General features: G+C 34.8%; 2 protein-coding genes across 11 annotated transcripts in view; both read right to left on the bottom strand.

Annotated features, from left to right (window-relative positions):
* Positions 1 to 3,588, bottom strand: part of maptb (microtubule-associated protein tau b) — a 46,103-nt gene extending 42,515 nt beyond the window's left edge. For 9 of the 10 annotated variants that reach the window (XM_073842364.1, XM_073842325.1, XM_073842303.1 and 6 more), the window contains exons 1-2: positions 3,294 to 3,546; positions 276 to 379 (exon numbers count right to left, since the gene is read on the bottom strand). The gene's annotated coding sequence lies outside the window, so the exon portion shown is untranslated. Of the gene's footprint in view, positions 1 to 275; positions 380 to 3,293 lie in introns of all 10 variants that reach the window. The other variant, XM_073842288.1, reaches the window with a different exon arrangement.
* A 4,009-nt stretch (positions 3,589 to 7,597) lies between these two features.
* Positions 7,598 to 10,463, bottom strand: myl4 (myosin, light chain 4, alkali; atrial, embryonic). Its single transcript, XM_073833466.1, has 7 exons — positions 10,340 to 10,463; positions 8,914 to 8,941; positions 8,673 to 8,822; positions 8,406 to 8,579; positions 8,185 to 8,262; positions 8,056 to 8,103; positions 7,598 to 7,951 (listed from the first exon to the last, which is right to left on the bottom strand). Exons 1-6 carry the CDS (start codon positions 10,448 to 10,450, stop codon positions 8,075 to 8,077), a joined length of 570 nt encoding a protein of 189 aa, XP_073689567.1. The 5' UTR covers positions 10,451 to 10,463; the 3' UTR covers positions 7,598 to 7,951; positions 8,056 to 8,074.
* Positions 10,464 to 19,714: the final 9,251 nt, after the last annotated feature.

Here is a 19,714-nt window from a genome sequence, read left to right as displayed (position 1 = left end):
AAGCAATCCGATTGATGTGCAGTTTTGCTTGTCGATGCAATCTTAGTGCAGTTACGCACATTTTTCTTTCCTTTCTCCATCAAACTATAAAGAAAATCAGGCCCATTATGTCTCAGTCACACACCCTACAGTCGGATTCACTCACATCCTAAGACCAATACACTGTTCGCAGGTGTAAAAACTGTGGTAACGCTTAGGGGCATAGCTTATTGCTTGATTTAAGATGAATCGCTGTTAAATACAAGTCTTTGAGTTTTTAAACCGGTTTGACTTACCTCTATGGCAAGCTGAGTTATTGTCTGTCCAACTGCAGCAGTCAGCCAGTGAACAAACCCTGCCAGTGCCAGGTCCTTCAGCGTCCTGCAAAGGGAGGATGGCGCTAGAGAGCAAGATCGAGAATGATGTCAGGATGAGCTCTGTGCAGTGTGCACTATGAAACTGACATTTCAATGATATTCACACACAACTAACCGAATGCTACAATTCTGTCACATTATATCATATATTTGAGAATGTCTGCGTTGTGATCAGGACTTACCTTTACACTGTCGGTATTTCCAACAATGTAGTAAGGGTTTAGCAACCTTTTCGATACCTTAAGCATAATGGTTTATTTGTATTTTCATATAGGCCTATAAAAGGCTGTTCATAGGCTACTGTTTGAAAAAACACATGGATCCCACTTAAACTTCCCAGACCTCATTTTAAAAATTCCTGGCATAGACTACTTTAATTTAAGATTTTGTGTGAAACTTAAATTGAGACTTGCTGCTATGACTACCAGGGTTATTAGATAACGAAAAAAAAATAAAAAAAAATACTTAAAATTAAATAAACATTAAAAAATAGAATAAAATATAAAAACCTTAAACTTATTTTATTTCAGCTAGTTGCCATACATTATGCTAAGCCCATAATTATGAGATAAAAAGTCGAAATGATGACTTATGAAGCTGAAATTATGAGATAAAAAAAAATCTAAATGAAGACTTAAGTCATAATTACAAGATAAATCAAAATTATGACTTTTACCCCTGGTTTCACAGACCAGGCTTAAGCCTAGTCCTAGACTAAAATGTAAGTCTGAGTTGTTTCAACTGAAATCAAATTGCACTGATTGATCTTAAAATATATCAGTGCCATTGTTTTGTCTCAAGATGCACACCAGTAATGTTTTTTTTCTAAGCACATTAATAAAAATGACTTAAATGTCCTAATTGAACCATGGCCTAATCCTGGCTTAATCTAAACCCTGTCTGTGAAACCGGGCCTTTAAGTTTTACTTAAGTCATAATTACAAGATAAAAAAAATCTAAATTATGACTCAATAAGTCAAACTTATGACAAAAATTACAAGATAAGACAAAATTATGACTTAAAAACATCAAAATTATGACTTTTAAAGTCGAAATTATGACATAAGTAATAATCACAAAATAAAAAGTTGAAATTATTACTTATAAAGTCAAAATTATGACATACTTAAGTCATAATTACAAGATAAAAAGTCAAAATTATGACATACTTAAATCATAATTACAAGACAAAAAGTCGAAATTATGACATACTTAAGTCATAATTACAAGACAAAAAAATCAAAATTATGACTCAAAAAGTCAAACTTATGAGAAAAAATCGAAAATATGACACTTAAATCATAATTACAAGATAAGTCAAAATTATGACTTGATAAAATGTAAAAATTATGACTTTTAAACAGGCATAAGTAATAATTACGAGATAAAAAGTTGACATTATGACTTAAGTTATAATTACAAGATAAAAAATTGAAATTATTACTTATAAAGTCAAAATTATGACATACTTAAGTCATAATTATGAGATAAAAAGCCAAAATTATGACAAAAAGGCGAAATTATGACTTATGAAGCTGAAATTATGAGATAAAAAATCGAAATGAAGACTTAAATCATAATTACAAGATAAATCAAAATTATGACTTTTACCCCTGGTTTCACAGACAAGGCTTAAGCCTAGTCCTAAATTAGAAATTATGACTTACTTATATCATAGTTACGAGAAATTAAGACCTACCTAACTCATAATTACAAGTTAAAAGGTCGAAATTATGACTTGTAAAATAGAAATTATGACATACTTAAGTCATAATTATGAGATAAAAAGCCAAAATTATGACAAAAAGGCGAAATTATGACTTATGAAGCTGAAATTATGAGATAAAAAATCGAAATGAAGACTTAAATCATAATTACAAGATAAATCAAAATTATGACTTTTACCCCTGGTTTCACAGACAAGGCTTAAGCCTAGTCCTAAATTAGAAATTATGACTTACTTATATCATAGTTACGAGAAATTAAGACCTACCTAACTCATAATTACAAGTTAAAAGGTCGAAATTATGACTTGTAAAATAGAAATTATGACATACTTAAGTCATAATTATTAGAAATAAAAGTCAAAATTATGAGTCAAAATTTTGACTTCACAAGTCGAAATTGACCAAGCATGATTTCTCATTTTCATTTTGTTTAACTGGAAGTGCTAAAATAATAAACAAACAAGCAAACAACTTAATACGTAAAAATTTATAAAACTATAGGCATTTATTTAAAAAAATAAATAAAATGACAAAATTAGCCACTGTCCTGCAGAGTTTGGCTTATTAAACATATTTGAACCACCTAATCAACATCTTCAGACTTACTAGAAACTTCTATGCAAGTATGATGGAGCTAAAATCTGCAGGATGTTGGCTCTCCAGGAGCAGGACTGGATATCCCTGCTTTGATGTGTTTATAAAGGTCAGTCAGATGAGGCCATTCCAAAGCTATCATGTTTGAAAACCTGTGCCAAGTGATCAATACAGTATTTCTCTATTTATGTTCTTGGCAGATGCTTTTCAATATTCCCACTGTGTAATTGGAGAATGGATGTCATATTTTCATGTCAAAGTTAATATATATATATATATATATATATATATATATATATATATATATATATATATATATATATATATTAACTTTAACATGAAAATATGACATCCATTCTCCAGTTACACAGTGGGTCTTACACATTTAGATCAGTTTGACTGTAGGTCATATTTTTGCTGATTCACTGCACAATGCAGCAAGCTATAATATTTCACCACCATTACCGTTTTAAAAACAGTGTTTTTTATGAACAAGCCTTTTATATTCACAGTCTAATTTTAACATTTATATGCACAAGCTCTCTCTCACACACACATATACGCACATTGCACCATCTGCCCCCCAAATTCAGTCATATTCCCCTGAGTTACATACCAAGCCAAGTCCTTCACTTGGACACCTTCACATTAACAGTAAGAGTCCTTGTGCTCCTCTGTTTCACCGCTGCACAACCTCCTGCTGTTTTATCCCAAAAGACAGAGAAATTGCAAGATCAAATGTAAACTCTCCTCCTTTCTATTGCTAAGCAAGTTCTGTTGATCTCTCACATGCAAAAACAATATTGTAAATTTAGAATACTGTATGAAAAAGAGCGACGCTGCTGATGCTGTCAATGTCCTTGTGTTCTTCAGATGTGAGATGCTCTTCTGAAAGCCGATAGAGTACTTGGTTGAGGTTGGGCTTGAGTTGCTCAGCAACTAGCCCACATGTGAATGAGTAGGCATTTTTTAGATGTAGTCTATGAGAGAACAGCTAATGGCCTGGTAATGTTTGTTGCATTGAGTTGACTTCCTGTGTTGGATTTTAAACCTCTCTTTATTTCAATATGTTTTGATATGTCAACCTTTAATGTTTAAAATAACGATATTATGTTATTTCCAAATCCAACAGGGGATGAAAGATAAAGGCTGTTACAAACACTTTTGTCCATTAGATGGCGTCTCAGCCTCGTCAATATGACTGTTTGTGTGATCTTCCTCAGAACCGAGGTAATCGATTTTTTCTTCAGAAAAATCTGACTTTTTGATATTAATGAATGCACATCAGTTTAGTAAATAATAAATATACATAATAGCTTTTTATAAAATACATTTGTTACATCTTGCCATTGTTAGTTTCACTTAGCCCAAAACACTCTTAAATTAGCCTAACGTTACAAATTGTGTAATTTGCTTCAAGCAATTTTTAGCTAAAAAAACACTTAGCCTAGTTTTGCTAGTTGATATTGCCGAGTGTGTGTTACCATATTATTTTAATGTAATATCTTAATTATGAACACACTGGTTTGTAGTGCAAACAGTTTTACCGTTTACTGTACTTTGTTATTCTTCTCTCTATTTTCTTATTGCGGCTAATGAACCGGAAGTCTCGCAAATTCAGAGAAAACGTTTACGCGTTTAAAAATATTGCGGATAACAAAACACGAGCAAGATATTATATATTGGTAAGACAACACTATTTATTTTGTTCTGCTTATTTATTCTGTCTAAACCACTGGAAAAAAAAAACGTGTGGAAATTGCTAAATCATATAGCCTAGAGAAGGACTTAGTAAGCAGTAATTCAAGGGCGCGCAATATTTTTGACAAACTAGAGTTAGTAGGTTGTAAAGATATGTACAAGCAGTATTAATTAAGATATTAGCCTAATATTTCACCTGCCTGACCGGAAATGATAAGAACAAAAACGAATTCTGTCAAGATTCTTGCCCTGGAAATCCTGGTACAGTTTGGCTAGCCATAAACACCTTAAAGGAGTAGTTCATTTTCAGAACAAAAATGTACAGATAATGTACTCACCCCCTTGTCATCCAAGATGTTCATGTCTTTCTTTCTTCAGTTGTACAGAAATTGTTTTTTGAGGGAAACATTTCAGGATTTCTCTCTTTATAATGGACTTCTATGGTGCCCCCGAGTTTGAACTTCCAAAATGCAGCTTCAAAGGACTCTAAACGATCACAGCCGAGGATATAAGGTCTTATCACGCAAAATGATGGGTTATTTTCTACAAAAAATTACAATTTATATACTTTTTAACCACAAATGCTCGTCTTCTCTAGCTCTGTGTGTACTCTGTGTAGAGATTAAAAAGTATATAAATTGTAATTTTTTTTTTTTTTTTTTTTTAACTGATCTGATCGTTTCACTAGATAAGACCCTTCTTCCTTGGCAAGGATCATTTAGAGCCCTTTGAAGCTGCATTTAAACTGCATTTTGAAAGTTCAAACTCGGGGGCACCATAGAAGTCCATTATATAGAGAGAAATCCTGAAATGTTTTACTCAAAAAAGATAATTTCTTTACAACTGAAGAAAGAAAGACATGAACATCTGGATAACAAGGGGGTGAGTACATTACCTGTAAATTTTTGTTCTGAAAGTGACCTACTCCTTAAATTGTTCCTCAGACAGTTTTTGCACTCTTCTCGATTTGTTATAACTTTTAGCAGTCGATAGTACTCCAAATGATTAGTACAGCACAAAACATGACAGTAATTGGCAATTTTCAGCAGCAACAAAATATGCGAGTTTTGTTCGTTTTAAATAACATTGTTTACGTTCAATATGGCCAATTGATGACGTTGTGAAAACACACTATACAGGCCACAGTCAAACAAAATGAATTGAATATTGCTATTCCCACTGTGATCATGAAGGTATCCTGGCAGCAAGACAGGAAGTAGCAGTTTATTTCTGGCTGTTCATATATTTAGCCTGAAAAACTTCACAGTAATCCAGCAGCTTTGGCTGAGAGGAATCCCGTTTTATAGGCTGCTGCTGCTGATTGTGTGTGTCTTTGTGCGTCTTAACCGCTCCATGTGTCAGTAACACAATAACCTGCTCTGCCTCAGTGTTTCTTATTCCTGTAGGAAGCTGATAGGCTATTTATGAGTCATTTTGTTGAAAAATCAAAGGCGATGCTTGCGTCCCACAGCCTAACAATAAGGGAGACAAATGACAGCATCTCCGTTGCCATGAGCCACAAGGACACACAGGGAAAATACAATAGCCTTTGAATAGAGAGCTGTTCTGGTTTGTAAATTAACACATGCCAGCTGTGGACCCGCACATGTCTATCACTAATCCATGAGAATGAGCTGTCTGTAACATAACCATGTGTATGTATAGGCAAACTGTGGATAATTTTATTCATCTAGCCTCTCTGGAATAGGCATAGTCATGACATCCAGTGGTCAGATGTTTCCTAATAATGACCATACTGTTTATCAGACTAAAACTGACTCTAAATTCATGACTCTATTATCAGACTGGTGACCGATTGTTTTATACAAACAGAACTGGCGAGTGCCATTGACTGCAGTGAAAATAACTTGTTGCCCTTGCAGTAAAAAGGCTATGGGGCAATTATTTTATTCATTTTTAATATTTAATTCACTATTCACTGTTGCAAAATAAACCTCTTCAAGAAGAAACAAGCATCTGTTTTTCTGTAAGAAAATTATGGCAGAATCAAAAAGGAAATTACATCTGTAATTATACATAGGTCACAGTGCATGTGTAATATTTTGGTTTACTCCATCTATAGTCAACATTTAAAGTAGATCAAAACATTTGTCAAAGTTGTCCTAAGATCCTGATCCTGAATCTTTTTCCAGCAGTTCCTGTAATCCATTTTTATGAGGAAATCTGTTTTCTGTCTGGTCATTCTGTGTCAAATCAACCACATTTTAGAAACCTCCCAGGCTCATTTTTTTTTTTTTATTTTGCTGATATTTTTTCTGAAGAAAGACATATAGTGATGAAAGCCAAAATATTAAATGTCAAGGATAAATATTTACTGAATAATCCACTATTTGGTACCTGAGCTTCAGAGCCAAATTACAATTTAAAATGACTTTATAAAGATGACAGCATCATAATGTTATTTTTACACAAAGGTTGGTAGGTCTCTTAGTAAAATATGCTGACTTTAACAGTCTTTGTTGCATTATGTGCCAATGGTGACTATTCAAAAACAGTTTTTTTTCTTGGTTTATCAAACTCTGGAAAAAGAATATTTATGCCACTCAGACAGGTATGTTTAATGCAGTTGTTTTGACTAAAGACAACAAGATACATTTCTAGTTCCAACATTATTTATTCTTCATACTGTACATTCCTCTTTAAAAGAAAAGAAGTATCATATTTATGCAAAGTGATCCACTGAGAAGTGTGTACAATTTAACAATTTACTCCTGGAGCCATATTGTAATTCCAATATCTCTGGAACTGTACCATACAGGGCCTTAAAAATAAAGATGCCAAATGGAAAGTTTGTTAAGACCCAATATTAGAAAGAATATTAAGGTTTCTTTAGTACTTCTTGAGTTACAGACATGCAAACTTTGGAGAAAAAGCTTGAAAAATGCTCTTTCCCCATTTTTGAATGGTCTCCACTGGCATATGATGCAACAAAGATGGCTAAAGTGAACAGATTTTACTAACAAACCTACCAATCTCTGTGTAGAAGTAATATTTTTACACCCCTGTAATTTGGCTTTGAATCTCAGGTGAAAAACAAAATGGTGGATTACTCAGTAAATATACATTCATGGCATTTTATATTTTGGCTTTCATCACGATACATGTTTATCTTTCATCAGATAAAAAAAGTTAGGTTAAGTTGACATGGAAAGACCCAGCTGTGTTTTGAAAAAAAAATGCAGCTTTAACTGAGGAGAGTCAGTTTTAATTTTGATATGTTTATTTTTTATACCAACTTGACAGCGAGTTATAGACTTTGTGGATGGCACATAAAAAATCATTACAATAAGTTTATGTAGAAAAAAATCTGTAACGTTACAAGCAGTTCAGTAACCTAACAAATGTATTGAAAGTAAATGCATAAACTTGCAACATATACTTTGGAGAGGGTTTGCTCTTTGCAAAGACATTCGATTTAGTTTGATGTTTTAGAGATCTCTGCAACACAGATTAAAAAAAAAAATGCAAAGACAAAATCTTTTACAGGAAAACCAGTTCAAGGGCATTAGAGAGCGAAGAGCTGAGCTGTTGATAACTGCAGGACAGTAGTGCCTACAAAGGAAAATGCGACAAAGGACAATCAGATTAAATTAGAAAGCAACTTCTCTTACTTGGTAACAGTGTCAAACATCATTGCATTTAAAATTCATAATCACCTGATCTGAGATCTTCCATTTATCCAGCCATGATGTGTTTAACAAACGCTGTGGGACAAAAGGAGAAAATTACCATTCACTGAGTGAAAAGCAGAGAATGTCTTCTCAAATTTAGAAAAAAGGTCACACCTTCATAGTTAACACAGCCGTTTCCATCTTCCTGTCCTGCCATCAGCTGTTCTACCTCTGATTCTGTCATTTTCTCACCTACAGGCAAAACGTGGCAGCGTTAATCTCAGGGTAAATATGCAAATCCAGGAATCTCTTCTTCATTTAACAAAGTGCTCATTGGGTTTGTTAGTACTATATCTTGGTATAAAAGCTGTGGTGTAGCTGTGTTTTGTATTTACCCAACGTTGCAAGTACGTGCCGAAGTTCGGCACCCATCACAGTGCCATTCCCTTCTTTGTCAAACACTCGCAGGCCCTCGACAAAGTCCTCAAAAGTCCCCTGATCTTTGGACTTGGACACATGTTGAAACATAGGCAGGAAAGTTTCGAAGTCAATCATCTTGGTGTTCATTTCTAGAAAATGGATATTACAAACAGTCATAAAATAAATTAATTTTATTTGTGCAATGATTTAGCACACTTTTAAGCACCGTTTATTCTTCTCACCTTCAGGTTTGGGTTTGCCGAGTACTTTGAGCACCTCTGCATTTGTAGGATTCTGACCCAGTGCCCTCATGACATCACCACACTGGGCATAAGTGATCTTCATTTCATTAGTTGGTGTTCTGTCGAATAGCATGAAGGCCTCTTTAAATTCTGTGTGGATAGGATATTGATATGTAGAATTAAAAGAAGAAAAGAAAAGATGTGGAAAAAATGCTTAAATATTGGTTTTGCAAATGCTTACCTTCAATCTGCTCAGCTGTAAACTCAACCTAGGTGGGAAAAGGTTTTAGGGAAATTTTATAAGCAACTTGACTGGTTAACATCCAACAAACAATATTATATCATATAGTAGTTAACAATAGACAACAACAATGGAAATACTGTAGCTTTCTGGGGTTGTTCGACAAAAGTCAGCTGCTCCTCACTCATGGAGACTAAGAATAACAGACCTCTGATCTAGGACCAGAGGGAATTGCACTGAAACCTCATCCTTATTGTCCACAGGAGAGAGAGACGTGCTCAGACAAGAGAAGAGGAATGCTAAACTGTATTATGGGAGTTTGCAGACACCTGCTTGGAAGGCCGTATAACCATATGGAGGCTTTTTATACTGACAGACAAGCTTCCATTGTCCAGAGCCCATCTCTGACCATCAGGTTAGTTAAAGTTACATATGTGGTCTCAAATCAATATAAATATTAATGTCTTTACATTCAGGGCACTCAGCTAAGACTAGGACTTTAAAGCATGAAGTTTGTGTGAAGCCTTTTAACCTTATTAAATTGATTGTTCTGGGCACAGAATGTCACTTATTTTAATAACAAGGTTAGACCAAGAACAGTCAATATCTAAATATTAGTCCAAGTGAAATTTATTTCTGCCATGAAATAAAAATATAAAACGTAACTTTTTTTTATCTCACAATTCAGACTCTTTCCTTAGAATTTTGAGTTTATAGCTTGCATTTTTAAGTTATAAACTCACAATTCTGATTTCAGAAGGAAACGTGATGCATTAAGAGCTGGGGGTGAAAACTTTTTGAGTTTGATAATCAGGGTTTATTTAACTAATTTTGTCTTCTGGGGAACATGTAAGTATCTTCTATAGCTTCTGAAGGGCAGTATTAAATGAAAAAAATTATAATGTTTAGGCAAAATAAGAAAAATGTACACATTTTCATTCCGTTCAAAAGTTTTCACCCCCTGGCTCTTAATGCACCATGTTTTCTTTCTGAAGCATCAGTGAGCATTTCAGTCTGTAATAGTTGCATATGAGTCCCTCAGTTGTTCTCAGTGTCAAAAGATGAATCTTAAAAGCATAGTCACTTTTCAAAAGGGTTTAAATACACAATAAGGCTGAAAAACCAAAGAATTTGTGGGACCTGAAGTATTTTTCTGAAGAACAGTGGGCAGTTTAACTGTTCAGGACAAACAAGGGACTCATAAACAACTATCACTAAAAAAAAGACAGCTTTGGATCATTCAGATAACAACACAGTATTAAGAATCGAGCGTTTGTGAACATTTGAAAACTTATGATCTTTGTATGATTTCAGGTTTAATTTGACCTCCTGAGGACCTTCCTGAGGACGAAGTTACTTCAGGTTTATCCTGTGCTGGTCTAACACCTTGCTGTTAGTAAAATAGCAATACAGACAAAACACATACCTTAATGCTTTTTGGGTCAAATTGAGGCTCCTTGGGTGTCTCTGGTTCAGGAGGAGGAGGAGGTGCTGGCTTTGCTGCCTCTTTCTTCGGTTCAGCTTTTTTAGGAGCCATTCTTCCACCAAGATGACAAGCAGAAGTGTGTGTGAGATGGGGAATTGGAATGACCTTTGAGAGGTTTTATACCCCTCTCAACACTCCCAACTGCATCAGCACACTCCAAACAAGGACAGTAAGCAGGCCAAACCCCTGAGATGGGCACATGACGGTTTTAGCATTTTAACACGGATGAGGACCAGCTTTCATCGCTCCTGTGCATTCAGTCAATATCAGTTTATAGTTTGTAAGTATTCTCTCAAAGTTAACTAACTAGTAAATGTTTTGGCAAAGCAAGTTTGGCTCTCTTTTCTAAAATCTTGTTTCATTAGTGAATCTGGCAGCACTTGGGATTTTCATGACGTTGTTAGTTTACCATTGAGGAGATAAAGGAGCTCCAGATTTAGAGTGGGACAGGAATCCATGTGGACTAAAAGAGCGATCTGACCCAGAGCAGGACACAGAATGAAGAGATTTAGCATTTCTGAGGAAAATCTTTCCCATGGAAAAAAGGTTTCTCAAACATTCCCTTTTTCCACCACTGATTAGCCAAAACGTCTAAAAAATTTCTAAAATGGCGCACTATCTGCATAATAATCAGCCATGGGAAAATTTAAAATATTGCACACTTCACTTTGTTCATTTCCAACTAGAATGATCAAGAAAGTGACTGAAAAGAAATCTCTATCCATCATCCCCTGGTTAGTTATTTGTTGTGTGTTTCATCAGACAGACCTTATTCTGTCTTTGTGAGTTTCAAGAGATCAATGGAATTATAAAGGATAAACACCTTATGCCTTGTTTTGCTATGAACAGCAACTGCATGGCTGTTCTTGCTTTTTTAACCCCTGAGGTCTGTCATTCAGGCGCCTGGAGCGACACCAGTACTACGTTTAAAGATAGGAGAAGCGTCCACCTGTTAATTCACCCTTTTGAACCTCCTGTCCCAGATGGAAGAAGTAGACTATAAACAATACAATTCTGTGTCTATATATATACCAGTTTGTCTTTGTTTTTAAAAGATGTTTTTGAAAAAATGTGTTTAATGCTCTCCAAGGCTCCAAGTTTTTTTGATCAAAAATACAAAAAAACAGTAGTATTGTAAAATATTGTAATAACTTAAAATTACTGTTTTTTTATTCTAATATACTGTTAAATGTAATTTAAAGCTGAATTTTCAGCATTCATCACTTCATTCTTCAGTATCACAGAATCCTTCAGAAATCAGTCTAATATGATAATTTGATGCTCAGAAGACATGTTTTAATATGAACCGTGTTGAAAAAGGTTCTGCTTAATAATTCTGCAGAAACTGATAATTTTTTTCAACACTGTCATTGTTTACTGATTCTCATGTCATATCCCATATTTATATATTCTCATATTCCAAATCTGTATGGCTTTTTCATCCATAAAGCTTAAAAGAAGACATTTTGATGAATGTTAGTGCTGATTTTTCCCATACAACAAAAGTATACAGTGATGTTAAAAAAAGAACAGAAAAACACCATAGACGAACCATAATTGTCCAAATGTCATGCTGCGAAACTGAAATTTCGGAGTGAAAATTTATCCTCTGGTAATCTGCTCTCAAATGTCATTTGTCTCTGGTAACAGAATGATGGTGATTAAATGATGACAGAATCTACAGCTGTAGTAATTTATTAAAACTTTAAAATATCCATTAATATGTATTTTCGACAATTTTATTAGTTTGCATCTGCATGCATGTAATGCCACAGAATATTCAATAACCCCTTTCTGACCCATGATTCTGAACCTCACCTTTCAGATTTTCAAACTATAGCTTATTCCCATTCGATTCCACATCTGTCACTTCCCAGAAGCCTTTAGTGAATCACATAAGACAACAAGGGTGATATAAACTCCGATATCTCATCCAAATATGCTTGCATGTAGACAGTGCTGTGGATCCTGCTTCATGGCTGTGATGTGGGACACCCTTCTGTTGCTGTGATTTCATCTCCTCTTTCTAGGTCTCCCTCTGTGGGATGTCCATCTCCAGACACAAAGAGGCAGGGCTGTTGGAAGTGTCCGGTTTCATTTTGTTAAGCCTACATGATCTCTTACTGACAGCGTGGGAGGAGAGATGTGTTTCCAGGATGTAAGTATAGTTTTCAGGGTCTGTTACTTATATAACTTAGGCTGCCTGACTCATTGATTCATATATCATGCCATGATGAGTAACTCAATAAACTATTGTTGTCTGATAGAACAATTAAGTGTAAATTGTGATTTAAAAAATTTACTCACCCACAGGCCATCCAAAATGTACAGTCAAGCCCGAAATTATTCATACCCCTGGCAAATTCTGACTTAAAGTTACTTTTATTCAACCAAGTTTTTTTTTTTTTTTTTTGACTGGAAATGACACAGGCTTCTCCCAAAAGATAATAAGATGATGTACAAGAGGCATCATTGTGGTAAAAATAAATATTTCTCACCTTTTATTTACATGTGACCAAAAAGTGGCATGTCCAAAATTATTCATACCCTTTGCAAACTGCCACAGTTTATGGGAAAATCCAAAGTTCTATACCATTCCAAATAGTCCAAGCTGTTCTAAAGCATCCTAATTACCCTGATTTATTGAGGGTTTTATTCAACTCAACAGGTGAAAAACAGAAGCTCTCTGCTGTTGGTTTGTGGACAGTCATGGCTAAGACAAAGGAGCTCACTGAGGACCTGCGGCTGTGCATTGTGGCTGATCACAAGTCAGGAAAGGGCTATAAGACCATATCTAAATGTTTTGACGTTCCAGTGGCTACAGTGCAAAGTATTATTAAAAAATACAAGACGTTCCGCACTGTGAAAAATCTTCAGAGGATGTGGTCGGAAGCCAAAAGTGACACCTGTGCTGGCCAGGAGGATAGTGAGAGAGGTAAAACAGAATCCAAGGATCACCACCAAGGCCATCCTGATGAATCTGGGCTCTGCTGGTGGCAACATCTCAAGGCGGACAGTCCAACGGACACTGCACACCGCTGGGTTCCACGAACACAGACCAAGGAGGACACCACTTCTCCAGGTAGGGCACACAAAAGCCCGCTTGGCCTTTGCAAATGCTCATCTGGACAAAGAAGAAGACTTCTGGTCTTCTGTTTTATGGTCAGATGAAACAAAAATTATATTGTTTGGCCACAATGATGTAGCCTTAATTTGGCATAAAAAAGGAGAAGCCTTTTAAACCCTAAGAACACCATCCCCACAGCAAAAGTGGTGAAGAAATGGTTAGCAGACAAAAACATTAACGTTTTGCAGTGGCCCAGCCAGAGTCCTGATTTAAATCCAATTGAGTGGGATTACAGATCTGTGGAGGGTGCCAAAGATCAGGGTGATGGCAAGGAGACCTTCCAACCTGAAAGAGTTGGAGCTCATCGCTAAAGATGAATGGACAAAAATACCAGTGGAGACATGCAAAAAGCTTTAATAGCCTTTAATCTTTAATAGATTGCTGTAATAGCCATTTCTGGTCAAAAAAAAAAAAAAACTTGCTGGTTGAAAAAAAGTAACTTTAAGTCAGAATTTGCCAGAGGTATGAATAATTTCGGGCTTGACTGTAGATGAGTTTGTTTTCTTATAACAGATCTGATTAAATTTAGCATTACATCATTTGCTCAGCAATGGATCCTCTGCTGTGAATGGGTGCTGTCAGAATGAGAGTCCAAACCACTGATTTAAAAAATAACAATAACCCACAAGTGATGTAGTAATCCACAAGAGGACAGCAGAGGAAGGATTTTTTCAGCGGAGGAAGCGTTAATATGGATTACAGACAGGTATTTTGGCAAGAAGCAATGGTTATTAAAATGCCTTAATGATGGATTTGTTTCTTACAAATACACAGCTTTTCACTTCACAAGCCATTACTGTGGTGTTTTTATTAGATGTTTTATTGGCTGTAAGTGATGTAATGCTAAATTTCTCCAAACTTATCTACATCTTGGATAGCCTGAAGGTGAGTACATTTTCAACAAATATTCATTTTTTGGGTGAACTATTCCATTAAAGTAAGCTACTTCAATAAAGAATAGAATAGAAGTCTTTATCTACAGTCTTTCAGTTTGTGCTCCACACGAGGGCAGCATTAACTAACTGTAGAAGCTGCTGATACTGATTTTTATTATTCAAATGGACCAATGTTCTTTGACAATTAACGTTGAACGCTGCAATTTACATAAATATTACAAAAATAGTGCATATCATATGTATGTGTATTTTATACACAGATAAGCCAAACAAGGACCATGTCTAGCTTTGGGTCCAGGATTAAACTATGCTCTATTTTCATCTCTATCTCTGTTTCTATCTCTGTCTATCTGTCTATTTCTAGACAGTAGATAATTCTAGAAAATTATGTCAATGTACCGTCTAAAACAGGATTGATCTTTTTAGTCTTTGAATGTTCTGATGCTCAAATTAGTGTATTACTATAAAGGACCAGTAGGTTGAGCCATTGTGCTACCAAAAAGAGATTATGTGACAGGCGTTGAGACAGGTGGATTGACAGCTTCTGTCTGGAAAGGGAGTTCAAGCTCAAGTCTGTAAGTCATATCTCAATATACACATTTAAAGAACTATTCCAAATTCGTTTCGATGCACAATCAGAACACTGGGGTAATTTTGAAAACATTAAGATATGTGACCCTGGACCACAAAACCAGTCATAAGAGTCATTTGTTTGAGAGTTATACATCATCTAAAAGCTTTCCATTGATGTATGATTTGTATTTGGCCAAGATACAGCTATTTGAAAATCTGAAATCTGAGGGTGCAAAAAAATCTAAAAATTGAGAAAATCACCTTTAAAGTTGTCCAACTACAGTTCTTAGCAATATTACTAATCAAAAATGAATTTTTGATATATTTATGGTAGGAAATTTTATAAATATCTTCTTGGAACATAATCTTAATATCCTAATGATTTTTGGCATTAAAACATTTCGATAATTTTGCAACAAATATATCCTTGTTACTTAAGACTGGTTTTGTGGTCCAGGGTCACATATTATATTATATTATATTATATTATATTATATTATATTATATTATATTATATTATTATATTATATTATATTATATTATATTATATTATTATATTATATTATATTATATTATGCTAAATTTGCCATTGCAGCATTTACAGTAAAAAAAAAAGAGCTGACTTGTGTTTGACCTCTTAGATAATATTAAATGAATGCCAGAAGGCAATCCATCATGTCATAGCCTACTTGGTGTCTTTATTTCATTACTGAGTTTTCACTGTGAATTACAATTGTGAATGCAGTATTGTAGTGTATGATGTATAGCTTATTATCCACAAAGCCTGTTTGTATCTGTAAAATCCTGGACCAGATTTATCCTCTCCCAAAAATTCTCTGGAAATGCACACACAAGACGAAACTAAGAGCGAGAACAGTGGATCTGGTCATATTCATGAATACAGTCTATTCAGTCTATTTCCTGTTTTCATCTTCAGATATGCAGAAAACATGTCTTAATACAGTTCATCACAGAACACTGTGAACATGAAAATGTGCTTTCTAAGAGCCACCTGGCACAAGTGAACAGAACACTTCTATTGACTGAAAAACAAATCATATAAAGCCTGTATATGCACTCAATTGAAGCCCACATATTTTATTAACATTAGGTTCTCTAAATATCAGTATACCGCCAGCATTCATGAAACCAAAAGCAAATATTTTGCACAAGTCCCATGATAAGGATTTTGATTTATCTCAGTTTGATCAAAATGATTCGTTTACTGAACCTTTTCGTAAATCTTTCTGCATGTTACAGTAAATAGTGAAATGGCTATTAAGTTACTGGTTTCCGGTTTCATTTGCATCCAACTATTTTTAGCTGTACAAAAGAGCTAGTTTTGCTGTATGATATTGGAATTTGAGCGTCTTACCATATTATTTTAATGTATAATGTTAATTGTAAACACATTGTTTTTTGAGTGCAACCAATTTACTGCACTTTCATTCTACTCCTTACTGCCCCATTGCGGTACATGAACTGAAAGTCTCGCCCATATGCTTACTTCCGCAATGAAGAATAAGTTGGATAGGCTTTAAAGGAGTAGTTCACTTTCAGAACAAAAATGTACAGATAATGTACTCACCCCCTTGTCATCCAAGATGTTCATGTCTTTCTTTCTTCAGTCATAAAGAAATTATGTTTTTTGAGTAAAACATTTCAGGATTTCTCTCCATAGTGGATTTCTATGGTGCCCCTGAATTTGAACTTCCAAAATGCAGTTTAAATGCAGCTTCAAAGGGCTCTAAATGATCCCAGCCGAGGAAGAAGGGTCTTATCTAGCGAAACGATTGGTTATTTTCTAAAAACATTTACAATTTATATACTTTACAGAGGACACACAGAGCTAGACAAGACGAGCATTTGAGGTTAAAAAGTATATAAATTGTAATGTTTTTTAGAACATTAGAACAATCACGATCGTTTTGCTAGATAAGACCCTTTTTTCCACGGCTCGTTTAGAGCTATTTGAAGCTGCATTTTAGAAGTTCAAATTCAGGGGCACCATAGAAGTCCATTATTTCGAGAGAAATCCTGAAATGTTTTCCTCAAAAAACATAATTCCCTTACGACTGAAGAAAGAAAGACATGAACATCTTGGATGACAAGGGTGTGAGTACATTATCTGTAAATTTTTGTTCGGAAAGTGAACTACTCCTTTAAGTGATTCACTGAATCATTTACTCAACCAGTTTGTTAAACACCAAGCCTTTCACAATGACCAAACGAACTTAGTTTTACTAAGAAATTTCGAAAAGGGTGTCTTGATTAATTCAGCTCGTTTGTGAATAAGATGGCCAAGTAGTTCAGTTCAGTTAAGTTTCATGCACGTTTTCTTGGTTTCTTTCTAAAAAGGGATCATATCCAAACACCCGCCAACTCTAAACGTGTTCCTCCACCATCACATCCTCCCCAAAACTGAAATATAGTGTAACGAATGTAATATGTTTGTATACTCCGTATATGTGTCCGTATATAGACTAAGTAGGAAATGATTTGTAAAAATATACATGTAGGCTATTCTATAAATAAATAATGTCAGGAGATGTTGCAGTCATTTGACATGGCACAGATGGCCTGTGAAGTAATAAACTAATTCAAAGACGCAATATAGCTGTTTAGTTTCAATACATATAGCCTATGAGACAGTTGTTGATTTTGTTTGTTGTAAAATTCTCTAGACGATGTTGAACATCCACCTACAGTAGGCTGTGACGCAACCGTAAGAACTGCCTTTACAAAATACAAATTACAAACGTCTTCACTCCTGTCAGCATGTTAAGGTATAGTTAGCGTGACTGCGACTCCATCATATTTGAAATTTACCATTAAGTTTTCATAATCCGATTTTTATCCCCCAGGAGTGTGGGAGTTGTGGGAAGTTGGCAGAGTGTCACAAGTTTAAGGCGAAGTGATGATCCTACCTGAGGCGTTTCTCAGGTTTCATGCAAGACACCCGTGCGTAAGCGACAGCTGCCCGGAGCCTGGACTTTCTCCCAGACCAGCAAAAGTTTCGGCGTGGATTTGAACGAACACTAACCTTCGGACCTAGGATACGAGGAAAACCTTTTTTCTTGCTGAGAAAGGTAAAGAAAATTGGATATTTGGTGGTCGCCTGGTACTGGCGACAGATTTGAATGGGCTGGTTGAAAGTGCTCTTGAACTAATTAGTCTTGGCATTGGAGTTTGAACTTCATAGTTGCGCTGTGCTTTTATGCAACATAAACAGTTTAATAAGCTTTTCCAACTATTAATTTGGTCCAACACGTGAGCTAAATCTGTCACGATACTGCTTTTTTGCTTTTAGATAACTTTAAAGTATCATTTTGCTTTGTTAGTTTTACATTTCTTTTAATTTTTCTGTTATTATAATGAATTTGATATATTCTGTTTATAGTATGGATTTGTCTAACATAGTTTACACAGAAATCCACCTGTTGAGTCCATTTAATGGTTGTAATAAGTGCTCTTTAAGGCAATCACATGTTAATATTTTTACACATTCAGTGCTTTAAGTAAACAACTCAAGTTGTATGATCTACTTTATGTATGTAAATTATTTTATGGAAAATAATTTCCAATAAACAACTGTTTATTATTCACATATGATTGCACAGAGAGGTCACACTAACAGTCTCTCTGATCGCTGCACACTTGGTTCTGTTTTGTTCAACCGTCTGTCTCGCTTTATTTTCTACTAAAAATGATGTTAACAGAAGAGGTACATTGAATTTTACATTTAGTTTTTATTTGCATTTTGTTAAAGAAGTACATTGATATACTGAGATAAAGTCTAAAATCGAATATCGCATACAGTTTCAGCTGTTCCTACAATCATGCTTTGCATGTACCTACTATACAGTGAAAAACAGGTTCTTGTATCTATTCTTAAAGATGTTTTTTTTCTCTCTCAGTGGATCATAGAGTAACTAACTAGGCCCCTTCATCACAGGGCCCCAAATGACATTCCTTGTTATCTCTGCAGATGACGGCCCTTCTTATGGGGTGCCGTGTCACTTGGTGCCGCGATGGTTCACTTCTTCTTGTTTGTGGTTGTGCTGTGGGTTAGAATGAATGATACTACAAAGTACTGAGCAAGTCAGTTGAGATGAGAGGAAATAGTGGCTTTGGCAGATGTGTCGGCTGACATTCCATAGAGCTCATCATTACTGACTCTTTGATTTGTATCAGGAAAGTTAGAAGAGAGCACACAGGGTCATAGACTGATTAGTATCAGAGGGTTTTAAGGTGTGAAGTAATCATATCTTCATTTGTGCAATGACAGTTTAGGGTAAGTGTAAATAAGTGCTGGTCTGAATCTTGATAATATAAGGATTCAGAAGCAACAAGAGTGTAAGATTTAAGGAAAGTGTATGATTTTTTTTTTCTTAATGAACACTATTTAGGAAAAAGATGTATTCAATTGATCAAAAGTGACAGTACAGACTTTTACGTTATTTGTTCCAAAATGTCTTGCTCCAAAATTTGCTATTAAAATGTATCACCATTTCTGAGAAAAAATAACTAAGTAATAAAAAGTGTTTTTAAAAATAGTGTAAATGTATATACACTACTGGTCAAAAGTTTTTGAACAGTGAGTTTTTTTAAGTCTCTTCTGCTCACCAGGCATTTATTTATTTGATTCAAAGTACAGCAAAAACTGAAATATTTTTTAAATATTTTTACTATTTAAAATAACTTAATATGTAATTTATT

Source organism: Garra rufa, chromosome 1 (genome assembly GCF_049309525.1).
Source record: "Garra rufa chromosome 1, GarRuf1.0, whole genome shotgun sequence".
Lineage (NCBI taxonomy): Eukaryota > Metazoa > Chordata > Actinopteri > Cypriniformes > Cyprinidae > Garra > Garra rufa.
The sequence above is the reverse complement of the archived record's forward strand: the minus strand, read 5'-3'. Positions and strand labels throughout refer to the sequence as shown.